At 36.6% G+C, this 17,566-nt stretch overlaps 1 protein-coding gene and 1 long non-coding RNA gene across 2 annotated transcripts in view; one reads left to right on the top strand and one right to left on the bottom strand.

Annotated features, from left to right (window-relative positions):
• dars1 (aspartyl-tRNA synthetase 1) overlaps positions 1-17,566 on the top strand; it is a 90,403-nt gene that overhangs the window by 22,524 nt on the left and 50,313 nt on the right. Inside the window, exons 4-8 of the mRNA XM_048598662.1 lie at positions 2,621-2,678; positions 4,080-4,172; positions 5,366-5,468; positions 16,537-16,639; positions 17,129-17,206. Coding sequence (XP_048454619.1) covers positions 2,621-2,678; positions 4,080-4,172; positions 5,366-5,468; positions 16,537-16,639; positions 17,129-17,206 — 435 coding nt within the window. The remainder of the gene's footprint in view (positions 1-2,620; positions 2,679-4,079; positions 4,173-5,365; positions 5,469-16,536; positions 16,640-17,128; positions 17,207-17,566) is intronic.
• Positions 14,995-17,566, bottom strand: part of LOC125483461 — a 60,512-nt gene continuing 57,940 nt past the window's right edge. Inside the window, exon 4 of the long non-coding RNA XR_007262432.1 lies at positions 14,995-16,670. This is a non-coding gene — a long non-coding RNA (uncharacterized LOC125483461). The remainder of the gene's footprint in view (positions 16,671-17,566) is intronic.

The raw sequence follows: 17,566 nt of genomic DNA, 5'->3' as shown, positions 1-17,566 counted from the left end.
GATGTCAGAGGTAGGTTCTTTACTCAGAGAGTAGTAAGGGCGTAGAATGCCTTGCCTGCAACAGTAGTAGACTGCCAACTTTAAGGGCATTTAAATGGTCATTGGATAAACATATGGATGATAATAGAATAGTGTAGGTTAGATGGGCTTCAGATTGGTTTCACAGGTTGGCGCAACATCGAGGGCCGAAGGGCCTGTACTGCGCTGTAATGTTCTGCGTTCTACGTTCTATTCTGACTTATCGTTTTTATGTCCAAGTGAATCAAGTGAACAATCAATTACATTGAAATCTGAAATCCATTTGCCACAGTTTTAAGTAATTAATCTATTATCTTTTAGTTTTCATCATTGACCTACCCATGGTGAATTTCTGTAATCAGTTATAAATTTTCGAGATGCTCAATCATCATTCATTCATTTAATTATGGACACTTATATATCTGTTGTCAGGAAATTTGATTAACTAGTCTATAATTCCATAATTTCTCACTTTCTGATAAAATGGAGTGCCATGTGCAATGGTTCATTCCTTTCACGACCTTCTGTTTACTTTTCCCTTTGGTGTCTCCTGATTTATAAAGTACCTCTCTAAGTCTCTGGAGAGGTGAAAAAAAATCGTTGTCTCTCTGTAAAGAATGATTGTTTGTTATGGTTAGTTTCAGGGTAACTTCAAAGAATGTGTTCGGTTTATATTTATGTTGCTGTGCATGTCTGGAGAAGCAGTCCTAAGTCATTTTGATATGTAGCATTCAAATGGCAAAGTATGTTCTAATTCTTATCAGTTTTGCACTTGCTAATCTAGAAAACAGGAGTAACTTTATAAGCAGGCCTGGTTTTCATGAGAAGGAATTGGACATAGAAATGTATTGAAGAATGTCCCAAGTACTTTTCAGCTTGTTGCTGCTGCAGGCTCTGCCAGAATGCCATTAGGAAGAAACCTAATTTACCTTGGTGGTGGTGGTTGGGAGTGAAGAGTTTAAATGTTATATTTTAAGATAACACATCTGTTGTGGGGTTATGACTATTAATAGGTTATGATCTAATTTTAAACTGTTAGATTGAATTGCCGTCTTGGTACATAAGATTCATGATGTTATAGTGACAGAACAAGCATTAGAATGTATTTCAGTGGAATATTATGACCAATAAATGTGAACCAGTTGCAATGAAAGACCTTAAGTGTTTCACTTAGTCAGGAGATTTGCAATGTTTATGGTTCTGTTGTAGATAAGTTTTTAAAAGCTTTGTAATAAACTTTCTGGTTAATGTGTATGGTGGTGATTAAAGGTTGATCCACTGTTAAATTTTAAAACGAGATTTGTTCTGTTGAGTGTATGAGCTACTTTGAGAAAATTCTGTTCAGGAAATAGTACTTGCACTTGTAAAGTTTGTCACAGAAGGCATATAAAATATAGGAGATATGGTTAGTAAGTTTGCAGATGACACCAAAAGTGGTGCTGTACTGGACAGTCAAGAAGGTTATACAGAGTACAAGAGGACCTTGATCATATAGGACAGTGGGCAAAGGAGTGGCAGATTAAGTTTAATTTAGGTAAATGTGAGCTGTTGCATTTTGGTAAGACAAATCAGGGCAGGACTTCTTTACAGTTAATGGTAGGGCCCTGGAGAGTTTTGCAGAACAGAGACCTAGGAGTACAGGTACATAATTCCTTGAGAGTGGAGTCCCAGCTAGACAGGGTGGTGACGAAGGCGTTTGGCATGCTTGCCTTCATTGGTCAGTGTATTGAGTGTAGGAGTTGGGATGTCATGTTGCATCTGTACAGGACATTGGTTAGGCCATGTTTAGAATACTGCATTCAGTTCTGGTCTCCCCACTATAGGAAAGATGTTGTTAAACTTGAAAGGGTTCAGAAAAGATTTACAGGGATGTTGCCAGGATTGGGGAGTTTGAGATATGGATACAGGCTGAATAGACTGGGACTACTTTCCCTGGAGCGTCAGAGGCTGAGGGGTGACCTTTTATAGAGGTTTGTAAAATTACGAGGGGCATGGATAGGGTGAATAGCCAAGATCTTCTTCCCAAGGTAAGGGAGTCCAAAACCAGAGGTCATAGGTTTTAAGAGAGGGTAAAGATTTAAGGTCAGAGTTGTACCTAAGGGTCTGTTTCCACACTGTATAACTCATCCATGCTGACAAGAAATCCTAAACTGATCTAGTCCCATTTACCAGCATTTGGCCCATATCTCTTTTAAACCCTTCCTTTTCATGTACCCATCCAGATTCCTTTTAAATGTTGTAATTGTACCTGGCTCCTTCACATTCTGTACACACAACACTTGCTGTGTGAAAAGTTACTCATCAAGTCGTTTTTAAATCTTTCCCTTTTAAATGCTGGCAAATAGGGCTATATCAGTTTAGGATATCTGGTCAGCATGGGTGAGTTGGACCAAAGGGTCTATTTCTGTGCTGTATAACTCTGATTCTGTAACGTGTCTAACTGTGAATTATTTTGGAATTATAATCATCATCATTATCCCATATGCTTGTGATTTTTATGGTGATAGAGCATGACTTTTTGGCTTCAATTTTGCAGTCTGTGTAGTAAAATTTATAAGTCACATATAAATCTCTGGAGAACAATGTGTGGTTTCCCTTTTAGGACATTGCTAAAGACAGATATGGAATTCTTCCATTGATTCAGTCACAGGAAAAACTGGGTGAGTTTAGTTATAATTAATATTTTTTTCCTCCCAATGCCTTGAAAAGTGATGGTCTGTTGTTCTTCCACAACACCTACTATGTGTCTTTTAACACAGTCTACCATGAGCCTATTTTAAATCTGTTGTATTAGGCACAAACATTAGTCTCCCTCTGCATGAAGCAAAATAGCAGTGATGATACTTTTTGCGTTGTGAATAGTGTTTCCAGAGAAAAATATAGTTTTGTTAATTAAGATTTTGTGCTGGCAAATGTTGCCATGATTTTATTAGAAGAGACAGCAAATCAGAATGTCAATACGAAATGTGTAGCAACAAAACTTGAAGCCCCTTTCTCAGAAGCCCTGAGGATCCGCATAAAAGAACAATAAGAATTGGAAGCAGGAGTATGCCTTTGCCTTCTTGAACCTACTCCACCATTCAATAAAATCATGGCTGAATTGATTATGGCCTTTATCCCACTTTCCTGCTCATCCCTGTAACATTTGACTGTATTGGCGATGAAGAGGTTAACTGAATCCTGAATATATTTGATGACTTCACCTCCGTTGCTCTTCGGGGAAGAGAATTCCACAGACATTAACCTCGAAAAAAAATGCCTCCTCATCTCGGTATTAAATGGGAATCCCCTAATTTTCAAACTCATCCAATTCTAACCTCCGCCATAAAGGAAAATGTCTTCTCAGCATCCACGCTGTCAAGTTGCCTCAGGATCTGTGGAGTTCGCAAGGTCACTTCTAAACTCCAACTGCTTATAGGCCCAACCTGTTCAACTTTGACTCGAGATAAGCATTTCATATGATGAATCAGCCTGTGCTGTTTCTCTTGCAATGATATTTGCTCTTAAGACAAACTGTACTCCAGATGCCACCTCACTTAAAAACCCTGCACTGCTTTAGCAATGTTTCCCTACTTTTATACTCTAGAAAAGTCTGATTAGATATTTTCCAAAGATTTTGCATTCCAGTGCTCTCTTCAAGCAAATAGATCCAATTTATTACCAAAAATGGCAAAAAGGGAACAGAATAATCACACTCTGTGTAATGTACTGAGGCATGCAGAGGAAAAAGGCCCTAGGGTTGGTCCATTGACTATTGCACTGACATTAGCTGGTACGTGAAAGAAAATTGCATCTAATCCAGGAAAGGGGAAAATAACAAAGAACCAACGACCTAATTCGTTGATCTAATTGGTAGAGGTTTGGGCTCATTTTGTTGGAATGAGGCGGTTCAACCTGAAATTCTTGCATTGAAAATGTGTTCATCATGAAAATTGAAATCAGCAACATAACTAGATTGGGTGTTTTATTTGAGATTTTAAATAAGCACAATGTTTTGATTATTGTAGTGATGTTGCATTTTCTGAGCTAACACTAAACACAAGTGCATTCCTTATGTATAGACCGTGTTTTGGTTCATGTGAAAAATCTGACAGAAGAGAAAGCTGACCAGGTGGTCTGGCTCCGTTCCCGAGTCCACACCAGTAGAGCTAAAGGTAAGAGGAACGGCTTGCAGCATGTGGTCATCTTTCACTTTAGACTTGGTCAACAGGAAGCAGCTTTTGTAGGCAGAAGTTTCCCATTGTAAATGTTTCCACTAATTTTTTTTCACTAAGTATATGGCTTATTTAGGTGCTAGCTACACAATAGAGAAAGGGAATATAATTCTCAAATTGCATCTGCTTCAATTTTTTCTGAAAAAATACAACTTCTTTTAACCTTAAAAATACAACCTTTTGATTTTGTAAAATAGACACTATAGCTGCTGTATGTTTTGTAGCAGAGATGAAAGGTGGTGTAGCATTAACTACTTGAGAAATATTTATAGTGAGTACTCAAGTAAGCAACTTAATTCAGGTTTTATGAAAGCCCATTAAGAATCCGGGGTGATACTTCTTTGTAGTTGGCTGTGCTGCATTGTTAAAGCTGATGACTTTTAGAGAAGAGTTTAAACTCGGGTCCATTGGATTAACTACCATTCTTCAAATGGAGCCAGTGTTTGGTATACAATGGTGTCTGTCAGGTACAAAAGTTTTAAGCATGATTGTGAATCATCAGATTCACAGTCATTTTTTTTATTGTGTATTTCCTGTATGTTGCTATTAAGTCCTTAAGAAATAGGTCACATAGGCCCTTTAGCCATCGGAGAACAGGATTATGGCTGGATTCCTGTATCAACCCCAGTTTCCTGCCATGCTTCCATATCCTTTAATTATCTTAATGCTGAAAAATTAATTGGTTTCACTTGTGATCATTTTCATTGGATAGCCATAGCTCGAATAGAGAACTGCAGACATTGAGAGTTGTGTTTCAAGCAAAAATATTTAATAAATTAAATGTTTATTTTAATGTGGTTTTAGTAGACCTAATTAAGCAAATGGTGAATTCATTCAGCAGTGAAAATATTTTGGCAACCTAAAAGCGAGAAATAACTTTTCAAGGAATAACCAAGACACAAAATTGCTGAATGTTAATTTAAATGTTTGTTTCAAGCTGTAAAGTTTTATGGGTTAATATTCCTCTTTAATGTCTGGATTGATATATTTTTCCAATTTATACAGGTTTCCTACATCTTTAAAGGAAAAGTGTACAAATAGCAAAAAGTGTGAATAAGTTGTAAGAAGCAAATCAGTGTATCAGGGGATCTGACGTATGTAGCACTCAATATGGGCTATTTTTATCTCTACAGGGAAGCAGTGTTTTTTAGTCCTGCGTCAGCAGCAGTTTAATGTCCAAGGACTTGTGGCTGTAGGAGACCATGTGAGCAAACAGATGGTCAAATTTGCTGCTAAGTAAGTTTGGAATTACTTCCTTTTGTCTAAAGTACAATTATGAGAAAGGAGATGTTTTCCATTAGGTCCCTTTTCATTCTGTAGTTCAAATATATATCATGGTTAGCATCCTTTGTTTAAATCTTGTCATGTTTTGTTCTGTAAGCAGGGTAAATACTGAAACTTTGTGTGTTTTGGTGTAAATGAATTATTTCAATTAGTACAATCACGTCTAAAGCATTCCTGAATGAATAGGAAGAATTTGTGACATTTCCAATATGAACATATGAAGTGGTTAGCACTGCTGCCTCACAGTGCCAGAGACCAGAGTTCAGTTCCAGCCTTGGTTGACTGTCTGTGTGGAATTTGCATGTTCTCCCCGGGTCTGCATGGGTGTCTGCTGGGTGCTCCAGTTTCCTCCCACAGTCTAAATATATGTAAATTAGGTGGATTAGCCATGGTAAATGCGGGGCTATGGGGATAGAGTAGGATGCTGTTCAGAGGATTGGTGGAAATGCAATGAGCCGAATAGTTTCTTTCTGTTCTGTGGAGATTCTTGGAATCAGGAGTAGGCCATTGAGCCTCTTGATCCTGCTTTGCTATTCAATAATATCATGCCTGATCTGATTGCAATCTCAAATGCACATTCCTGCCTACTTCTGGACAATTTTTTCAACCCCTGCCTTAACATCAATCTATCTATCTCTGCACTAAAAATATTCAGACTCTGCTTCCACCACTTTTTCAGGAAAAGAGTTGCAACGACTTATGACCCCCCACCAAGAGAAATTTTCTTCGTCTAATCTCAGTTTTAAATAGGCAACCCGTAATTTTTAAACAGTGATAAAAGACTCAGAAGCGCATTTATTATTTACACTGCAATTAATAAAGGGGAGATTCAGGAAGTATAAAGAGTTGACCGGAACAAGGTTGGAAAGGCTAACTGTGAATATGCAAGAAACTTAAATTGCACTGAGCATTTTGTTTCGGTACATGTAATTAGAAGCAACTTAATTTGTGGTTGGAGCGGCTTAGTGGGAGAGAAAGTTTGTGCTGCAGAGTGAGAGAACAAGAAAGAAAGTCATGAAGTATGCTGTTGCCATTTGCACATCTGAAGTGAATTTGAGGATTGTAGAAACAGCAGAACTGATATTAGAGTATTAGTACTCAAAAGAAAGAACTCAATTTAATGTAGAAAAACCATCACAGTTTGCACTCAAGGATTCTTGTGGAAAAATGGGAAAGAAATATCGGGCTGTTTTTAATTTTTTGGAAAGTTCTGCTAAGTAATTTATAGCCACCAAATGAAACAGAAGAATCAGAGAGAGACTAAAAGAAATTTGGTACTGAATTTCTTAATATTTTCTGCCCTAAGGAGAACAATCACAACCTCCCAGAATCTCTTCTTATAATGTGAAGTCCCTCATCCTTGATATTATCCTGGTAAACCTATTCTGCAAGACATTAATATCTTTCCTAAAGGGTAGCACCGAGAATTGTGTGTAGAGTTCTAGCTGAGGCCTAACAAGTGATTTATGAAGGTTTAACATCACTGCCTTGTTTTTGCATTCAGTCTCCTTATTTACAAATCTAAGCACCCCATTCACTTTAAGTTAATAATCAACTTGCCTAGCCACCTTCAAGGATTTGTGAAAATCTAACCCCAGAATGGCCACCCTCATTGTTTCGCCCAGTATGTGTCACCGCAACATTAGCCACATTAACTTTACACCTACCATAAGGAGAAATTTCTTCACGCAGAAACACAATCCATAACACACTTGTATAAAGGGTCATGGAATCAAATTCAGTCAAAACTTTCATCAGGGTATTTATTTGAATAAGTGGCCAAAATTGAACAAAAGCTTCAAAGAATCGGCTCGGGCATGACAGTCTTAATGGCCCTCTTCTATGCTGTGAGAGTTCATGATTCTTTAGGTATTTTAAAAAGGATAAAGGGAATGTGAAAAGATTTTGGGACCGTGGTGTTAGATTAGGTGGTTCGTGGAGAAAAGTACTACTATCTAATTTGATTAATTAAACAATCTCTGACTGTGAAACATTCTTGGATTTTTAAAAATATAATGTTGAAATCCAGAATAATTTTCAAAATAACTTTTAAGTAAAATTATCAAAGCTTAACGGCTTTTGTTTGTGAGTTTGTATTTTTCCTAGATAGATTTTAGAGATTTCTTTATAAAATGTACAGCTATTGTGTAATAGCATAGTTGTAGAGTTTTAATTAGATATCCTGTTGGATGTTTTTGTGAGGGTGACTATAGGTCACTGATTATTAAGGGGTATTGTGAACTTCTTGTATGTCTGATTATTTTACTGTAGTTGTTGCTTTTTTACAGATGGCTCTGTTTGTTTTGTTAAACTGATAAGTCTGGCTTAACAGACTGAGACAGGAAATTCATTTGCACCTGTTTCAGTTCATGGTGTTCCCTGCTAGCCTACACTCTGTGTTTAAAGTATGGGTGTCTGATTACAGTTTCAAATGGAAGGTGCCAATAGACAAGTGTGCATAATAAAAACCAAAAGAACCAAAAAAACCAAAAATGCATTTTGTGTCTATTAACGCATATAGGAAGTAGGAGCAGGGCATTTGGCCCCTCAAGCCCGCTTTGCCTTTCAACTAGATCATTGCTGATTTCCATCTCAACAGCATTTTTCTTCAGCAACACCTATCTTTTGATATTTATAGCAGCTAAAAATTCTAGTAGCCCCCACCACCCAACCCACCCCACCCCCAACCAGCAGGAACATCCTTGCTGCAGCTATCCTGTTCAACTCCGAATGAAGTGTGTGTACTTTAAAAGATCACTCCGTATTCTTGTAAACTCAAGATAATATAGGCCCAGTCTCCTTAATCGATCCTCAACCGACAATTAAGCCATCCCAGGGATCATGTAAAAGAAAAGTACAGCATATCCTGGATTTTTGAAACAAAAGCGGATAGTGGTGCAAAACTTTGCAGGTTTGACAGCATCTGTGGAGAGATGAACAGTGTTAATATTTTGAGTTCCATGACTTTGTTCTCAATTAATAATAATCCATTGTAAACCACCTTCTCACACTAGGTCATGTGTTGTTCATAAATAATTTTAATTTACGTCATCTGGTGCTCCAATCTCCAACCAACAGAAAATCTTTCCCGATTCTAAACTAGCTAGACAGGGCAGTGGAAACCTGAGGGATAATCCAAATTGGAATGGAATTAAGTTGAAACCATCAAGTAGAAAAGTTGTGACGCCGACTAGAAGATAGGAGAAACAAAGCCGAGCATTGTGTGTGTCTCGAATAACAGAATGATGTCAAAACAACAAAGTTAAGGGCACTCTACCTGAATGCATGCAGAATTAGCAACAAGATAGATGATCTAAAAGTTTGAATAGAGATAAATGGTTAAAATATAATCATCTGTTTGGGTGGAGCTAAGAAACTAAACAGACATTGTTTGGAGTTATTTATAGGCCAGCAAATAGTAGTAGTAAAAACCGAAAGAACTGCAGATGCTATAAATCAGAGACAAAAAGAAATTGCTGGAAAAGCTCAGTAGGTCTGGCAACATCTGTAGAGAGAAATCAGAGTTAATGTTTCAGGTCAAGTACTTTGCAGCATAGTACAAATCCAGGCAATAAGTGAAGCTTGCAGCAAGTACAACATGGTAAGTGTGAGTTACTTCAATCTGTATATAGACTGGGTAAGCCAATTGAGCACTACAACTGTGGAGGGTGAGTTTCTGGAATGCCTTAAGAATAATTTCCTGGAGCAACAAATTGAAAAGCCAACTAGAGCATTGGCTGTTTCGTATGTAACATTAATTAATAAAAATTGGCAAATTAATCTTGTAATCTTAGGGATGAATGATCAGAATATTACAGTGTTTGAAAGTGAGTTAGTCCAGTCTGTGGCAAGGGTGTTAAATTTGAATGAGGGAAATTACGAAAGTGTGAGGCACCAGTTGGTTAAACTAGATTGGGGAAATGCATTAAACAGCTTGACTGTACAAAGGCGGTGGACAGTTTTTTTAAAAAAATCTATTACATGACTTAGAGCAACTATGTATTTCTTCAAGGCGTTAACACTCAAGGTCAGTCAGCCACAGCTAACAAAGGAAATTAAGGATTGTACAAGATTAAAAGAAAGGGTTAGAAAGACTAGAAATCATAATAAATCTGAGGATTGACAATGTTTTAAGAATACAGCAAAAGAGGACCAAAAGAGGAAAGTAAGGATAGAATATAAATGCAATCTAGCAAAAAACATAAGAATGGAGTGTAAAAGCTTCCATAGGTACCTTAAAAGGAAACGTTTGACTAAGACGAATATGAGTCCGTTAAATGCAGAGTCGAAGAATTTATAATGGAGAATAGAGAAATGGCAGAGAAGGTAAATGTTTACTTTGTCTCTTTTTAATGAGAAATATAGAAGAAATCTCCTAGATTTAGAGGTCTAACGCACTAGGGAGAATAAGGAATTGAAGGTAATTAATATTAGTAAGAAGGTTGTTATTCAGAAATTAAGGGGTTGAAAGTTGATAAGACCCTTGAATCTGATAGTCTGCATCTCAGTGTTGAAAGAGGTGGCTGTAGAGATAACATAGAATTGTAAAATCATACAGTATAGGAGAGGCCGTTTGACCCATCAAGTCTGTACCACCAAAAATCTACAATACCTAAACTAGTCCTACTTTCCTGCACTAGGCCCATAGCCTTGAATATTATGTCACTTCCAAGTGCTCATCCAAGTACTACGTAAAGGTTATGAGGTTTCCTGTCTCAACTACCCTCCCAGGCCGTGCATTCCAGACCCCCATTACCCTCTACATGAAAAGGTATTTCCTAAAATCCCCTCTAAACCTCCTGCCTTTTACTTTAAAATTATGTCCCCTTGTTATTGTAGTTGGTGCAGTGGTAATCCTGTTCCAAAATTCCACAGATTCTGGAATGATTCCTGCAGATTAGAAGTTTACAAAAATCAACCAACCATTTAAGAAATTAGTAAGAGGAAAGAAAAAGAGAACTACAGACTTGTCAGCCGTACATAGTGGAGAAAATCCTAGAGTCAATCATAAAGACTGATAAATGGATACTTTGATTTAAAAAATAATCTGAGCATTGTCGGCATGCATTTGTGAATGGAAAATCGTATTTGCCAAATTTGTTCCAGCTTTTCAAGGATATTATGAACAAAATTTATGAAGGGGAGTCGATGGCTGTGATATATTTGGATCTTCAGAAGGCTTTTGATAAAGTCTCCCACCTCCTATCCAATGTGTTTTAATTTTATAAATGTGCTGGCATAGTTTAAGGATTGGCCTACAGACAGGAAACAGAGTAAGAATAAATGGGTCGTTCTTGAATTGCAGACTACGGGGTGACCAGCATCTAGTGGGATAGTGCAAGGATCAGTACTTTGGCCTCAGATTTTCACAATATATATCAGTGATTTGGAGGTGTAGAACAAAGATGATATTTCCACATTTGGATATGGCACAAAGCTGAGCAGGGATGTTGTAACTTGTGAGGAAGATGAAAAACATTTTCAGGAGGATTTGAACAGGCTTAGTGATTGAGCAAGAACATAAAAGACAGGGTATTTTGCAGAAAAATGTGATGTTATCCACTGTGGTAGGAAGAACAAATGTACAGAGTATTTCTTAAATAGTGAGACGTTAGAAAGTGTAGATATGCAAAGGGACTTGGGGTCTTGTCAATAATTGACTTATAATATTTTGAAATTTGGCATTCAAGTGTTTGTCTTGATGAATGCAAGATGAAAAACTTCAAATGGATTTTCAGAAATGAACAGATTCTGTATTGACGAACAACTCTTTAGAACTAGAATACAAAATCTATAATAAAAGTAATGATGAGTAAGCATATTTAGAGGAGGAATTCATGATTGGCAAGACTTAAACTATAATATGGAGGAATGGATGCATAACATCTCCAATACTTTAGCTTTTTACAATGTTTATAACAAATATGGTGCAAAAGTGCTGTGTTACCACCCATCAGGTTATTTTCTTCATTAAACTCATTTTTACCATCAAGGACCATGGGAAAGATTGAATCAGAGTTTAGAAGCCATGATTAGAGCTTATTGTCAGGAGCACTGTAAAGATTGGAAAAAAGGAACACCCTAATTGATGTTTACAATTAGAGATGTTCTTAATGGTCCGCAAGATTCAGTCCTCTTGAACTCATATATGGACATTGAGGTGAGAAAGTACATTAACTAAACTAAGGATAAATCTATGAACCAAAGTGCAGGGATTGCATTTATGGCTGATGTTTCAGAAAAATTAGCGAAAGTGAGACAGTTGGCCAAAACTTGCTTCAGCTATGCTCAACAAACAATTAAACTGGAGCAGGAGAAGGGCCAAATCTTAAAATTTTGTTGATGCAGGTAATTCAGAACCCTTATCATCAAGGTTCATTGGACATTGTCAAATCAAAACAAAACTCAATGATGGAAATTATGTAGCAAGTACTCCAGGTGAAAAAATGAGTGATTGTGTCATGTTAAAGAGTTATGACAATTATGATAGGAAAAACATACTTACAGTAACAAAATAAATGAGTAAAATAAAAAATATCAGTTTGAATGGAGAAAAAATATGAATTGAAAATTGAAAAGTTGATCCTCCACTAACCAGATTGGATATTACGCAGGTGCTTAAATTGCATACTTGCCAACAGAAATATTCAATGGTGGAGAAAGACCAGTTAAGTCTTGTGTTAACTCTACATCAATTCACAATTTACAAATCCAATAACTCGGAAGAGACTGTTTTGGAGAGATGTTGGGACCAGAACTTGGACTGTGTTGTTAATGTTTAATATTGTAGCCACGCAATTTAAAAATCATTTGTGTGACTGGCAAGAACAATGTAATAGTGGATGTTGTTGAAAGCAAATCTGAAAGAAAACAAACGAAGTGATCAAAATGCACTTGTGTATCTGGTTGTTATGGAAATTATTGTGTTTCCTATATTGTTACTGTTAACATAGAAGTAGTGCACAAATAACTACTTGATAGAAAATAAATACATTTCTTCAGATCTTTTCTCTCTCTTTTTGGTGGGGAGGTGTGATGAAAGTTGTATACCTGTCATTTTTTGGAAGTTGGATTTTAAAATGGAGGCAAAGAGGTTTTAATCAGATCTGTGGAGTTTTTCTTAACATATAAGAATGTCATTCTGGAACAGTGACCCAAATGCATAATTTGCTTATGAAGGCTTGTGACTTGAGCTACCTGAATCTTTAGCACTGATGGCTGTTCAGGCTGGGTCATTAAGTACATTCGAGGCTGGGGTAGACAGATTCTTAATCAGTAAGGGAATAAAGGTTACAGGGAGAAGGCAGGAAAGTGGAGTTCAGGATTATCAGATCAGCCAGGATCTCATTGAATGGCGGACCAAACTCCTACCTACCTGCCTACCTGATCCGTATAGTGTTAATGGATAGGATGTTTATACTATGGGGTTTGTTGGCCCAGTTGGCTGGTTTGTAATGAATAATAGCATGGGTTTAATTTCCACACCGTCTAAGGAAGAACTGTCCTTCTACATCCCTTCCCCTCAACTGATGCATTGTTACCCTCAGGTTAAGTCACAGCAGTCATCTCTCTAATGAGAGAGTAGCTCTGAGGTCCAGTAGGAATATGACGTTGCCTTTTTAAGCTAATACAAAACCACGAACTGAGGGTGCTGGAGGTACGAAGAATTGTAGTACTTGTTTCCTAAATTCTGCATTCTTCTCACAGATGCTGCCAGACCTGCTGGGTTTCTCCAGGAATTTCTGTTTTTACCTTTTTTTATACACGTGGGTTATGATGGGCAGAATAAATGCAGTAAAGCTTTATTCAAAGCAATAAAGTTTTGTTTCTACTTCAGAGCAGAAGAATCACAGTTTTCAGTTCAGTTCAGAAGACCTCCTGAGTTCATTTGAAAAGGGAGCTTTTATCCTAAAAGGAGAACAGATGTCCAGTTCAGCAAACTTTTTAATAACTGGCCACTATAGGACCAAGAGTGTGACTGTTAGTCAAACAGTCTGGTTTTTCAAGAGGTCGACATAATCACGTAAAAACACACACTAATTAATAGTGCAGGGGGTGTACACAACACTTATACTTTATTTACAGCATAAGTCATTTAAATAATATTGTAGCTTTGCCTTAAATAAAACTTACGAGCCTATCCTTCTCACGCATCTCAACTGACTACTTGGAGATTGCAGTAATACTTTAAACATTTGGAATTTCAGGTATATTATTTTATCAAGGGAACCGGTTAAACCAGGTTTGCTGTTTATGGTCTATCAAGTCAGGTTTTAATCCAGGACCTGACTTGTCCAGTATTGCCATCAGCTGGCTGTGATCGTAACATTTGATGGCCAGTGTCATTTTCTTATAAACATGTATTCTGCTAAAACATGTTATAAAATGGTGAAACTCTTTGATTTTTGCTTAAAAGACAAAATTGTACATGAACAAAATTCGCATTTGATCTATCTATTGTACTTGAGTAATCAAAAGCTATGTTTTCTTTATAGACAAGCACAAATGAGGATTGCTACCTTCAGCCTTTTCTGTGAAATCAACTGAAATAGGATCAATTACAACTATTCTATCTTGCAGCCACCATGAGTACACTTGCACCACTGCCACTGTTAAATTGATAGAGCATTACTTACACCTAATTTCATTGGTATCTACCAGTAAACGAAACAAATCTTAATTATAAATCCATGTCTCAACCAGAAATGTAACCTGCTGTTGTAGCCTGCTTGTGTTCTTGGTTTGCACGCTTTTTCTTTCTTCCCCTATTTTCCAATTTAATATGTATGTCATTTGTAAAAACAAAAAGACAGTGCTATCTAATTGTAAAAACTTTATCTATTCCTAGGAATCATTTTAGAATGTTTCTCTCAAAGGAAGGTAGCACTTCAGTAATAATTGTTCTTCTCTGTGGTCATAAATAGAATGGGAAGACCGAGTGTAATCACAGAGTTGGGGCACCATCAAATTTAAATTTCATTAGTTTATTTTCTAAATGCAGGCATGATTTCTGAACAGTAATGGAGGCATGCACAGAATTTAGTCACAGTGTACTGAGTGCTTATAAGCCATTTTCAATAACATAGAAATCAAACACCTGGCAAATAATGGTGCCCGGGTTTAAATTTGATTTAGTTTTATTGGGCACCAGCTGCAAAGTGCACACATTCTATATGATAATTCAGAATGTTATTATTTGTGCCTCCTGCCAATAACTTTAATTTCACAGAAAAAAGACATGATGTAAGTACACCAATGTGTCTGTGACCTGAAATTTGCTCCTTTATGCACATCGTGAAAGAAGTCACATGCTGTAGAATTAGTAATTTCCTTTTGGCCTCAGCATTATCATAAATTCCTGTGAGTTGTTCTGTGTTTTCCTGTTCACTTTAAATGTCAACAAATAGGTCAGACCACAATATTCGGTTTAAGGTAGTAGTAATATTTATTTACTTTAGGGTAAATAGCCAAAGGCAGAGAAACATAGCAAATGATGTTAAACTGTTCCAGACTCAACATCAAAATTCTAGGTTTTGTGTCTTTTTAAACGGAAGTTGATATATCTTTAAGAGATCCCCCATGAAGAATGAAAGCTGATCTTATTGAAACAGATGTTTTGTTTTACATAGAATAAAAATAAGGGACATAACTTTTAAGACAAATGGAGAGAAATGTTTTCTCGCAGATACCATTAGACATAGGAACAGAAATAGGCCATTCAGTCTGTCAAACCATCTCCGCTATTCAAAGAGATCATATTGATTTGATAATCTTGAATTCCATTCTCCAGCCTTATCCCCACAATCCTTGATTCCCTTATTGATTAAAAATCTGTCCATCTCAGCCTTGAATATGCTTAACAAACTAGCTTTGACAGCCTGTGTGGGTAAGACTTCCATAGATTCACTACTCTTTCAGAAAAATTTCTTCTTGTCTCTAAAGACGGTCATTATCATATGGAATCATCTTTTCTCAAGTGTAGTTAAATTTATTTGAGGATGAGTTAGACAGTTTTAACAAAGGTTAAATTATTTGTATTATTCATGTGAATGTGAACATTAGCCTTTCAGCTACCTGATAGCAGTAGTGACAAGGGAATAAATTTTTAATGTAAAAAGATGAGATCTGGAATGCAGTTTCTGAAAGGGTGATGGAAGCATATCCAATTTTGACTTTCAAGAAGGAATAACATAAGTGTTTGAAAGGGGAAAAACTGTGGGGCTTTGAGAACACTTGCATTATTCCACCAAAGAGAAAATGAGCTAAATTGTCTTGTTACCTCTGCCACGGAATGTGAAGTGGAGGTAATGTCTTTGTCTTGAAAATCTATCTGACTACTCAATACATCTCAAAAGTTTCAGTGGAATTTGGTACACAGATGGGATGTGATCCAAGCTAAAACTGATTAATTTTTGACAAATATTTCCTTTAGGAATCAGTTAACTTTGCGACATGGGATACCTTGACTACTTTTGTGGGGGATAGTAGGAACTTTTTTCTGAAAAAGGGTCCAGACCCGAAACGTCAGCTTTCCTGCTCCTCTGATGCTGCCTGGCCTGCTGTGTTCATCCAGCTCTACACTTTGACTACTTTTGTGCATTGTTTTGTTTAGAATGGTGATTGTTTTAGATTATTCCAACTGCTGTGGTGGAATCTGCATTTTTGTCTCGTCCATTCCAAGGATGCCTCTGAAATTATTAGCATTTTTAAGCCATGTAATAAGCTCAACATCATCAGAAAGCACAGGAAATAAGATCTGGTTTTGTAGGAGCTGGTACAAGGGCTTTCTAAGTTAAGGAAAACTCTGGAGCAGTTCATTCAGTGCCTTTCCACAGGTTGAACACACCACAAACGATTCAAAGATTTGAACCATAGTGTTAGATTTTTATTTGTAGCATGTGTTGTGCCTGTTCAAAATTAACTTGCAATATTTTACTATTGCACTATAAAGTTGTACTTATATTTGTATATGCTGTGGAATTATGGATCATAAATACTGATTTTCTTTTCTTTTACATAGCATCAGTAAAGAGAGTATAGTGGACGTGGAAGGTATAGTGAGGAAGGTGGAACAAAAGATAGAGAGTTGTTCCCAGCAAGATGTTGAGCTCCACGTCGAGAGAGTAAGTCTGTGCGTTTAAGTTGGAAAATAACCTAAAAGAGTAAAATAAATAAGCATTTGTGGAGAATCCCATTTCAAATTATAATTATATCTTTCACTTTGAGCTATGCATTAAGAAGATAATTTTGTAAGTTAGTAACCTGAAACCTTGAATTACCACATTACATTTCTGTGTTCTTATGTTTTATACACGAGGTTTTAACCCAAGTTAAACCCAATGGTATCTTTTGACTAGCATACTTTACATGAAGCCAATGTTCCCAGTTTAATTTTGTGCTTTCTTTTAAATCCAAGCAGGGTTCAATACTAAGTAATTTGAATTCAGTAATATTCAATTAGAGGCCAATATACCTATTTACTATGCAAATTCAGTTTCAGTTGCATTTGAGGAAACGTTTTTAGATGGAAACAGTGTCCTTTAAGATATTTCTGTACTTTTTGTTGTTTTGTTGTTACTATCTTACTATTTATGCCATCATTTTGTTTTCAGATCTATGTTATCAGCGCAGCTGAACCACGCCTGCCCTTGCAGCTCGAGGATGCAATGCGTCCTGAGGCAAATGATGAGGTAAATAATATTATCCAAATATCATTGAGCATTCCAGTGCTATATTTTACTTCCGTTTGCACACCCTGACTTTTGTGTAATTGTCCAAGCTTAATTTTCTTTATTCTTTGCCTTGTTTGAATGCTGCCAGGTTAAAACCTCCCAAATGATTTCTATATGCAATTGGTTGTCACTTCCAAATATATTTGAACTCATTTAACCTCTACGCAGGGTGGATTTGGTTAAATAAATGTAATAAATCACCTATACAAATGAACCTCTAATAAATAGATGTAAAAGTGTCGCTGATGTCAAATTATGGAAGGACGTTTTGGCATTACTTTCACTTGACAGACAAGATGACTGTTTACCATCTTAATT

The sequence above is a fragment of the Rhincodon typus genome, chromosome 7 (genome assembly GCF_021869965.1).
Source record: "Rhincodon typus isolate 14 chromosome 7, sRhiTyp1.1, whole genome shotgun sequence".
Classification (NCBI taxonomy): domain Eukaryota; kingdom Metazoa; phylum Chordata; class Chondrichthyes; order Orectolobiformes; family Rhincodontidae; genus Rhincodon; species Rhincodon typus.
Note: the sequence above shows the minus strand (reverse complement) of the source record. Positions and strands in the feature narration are given on the sequence as shown.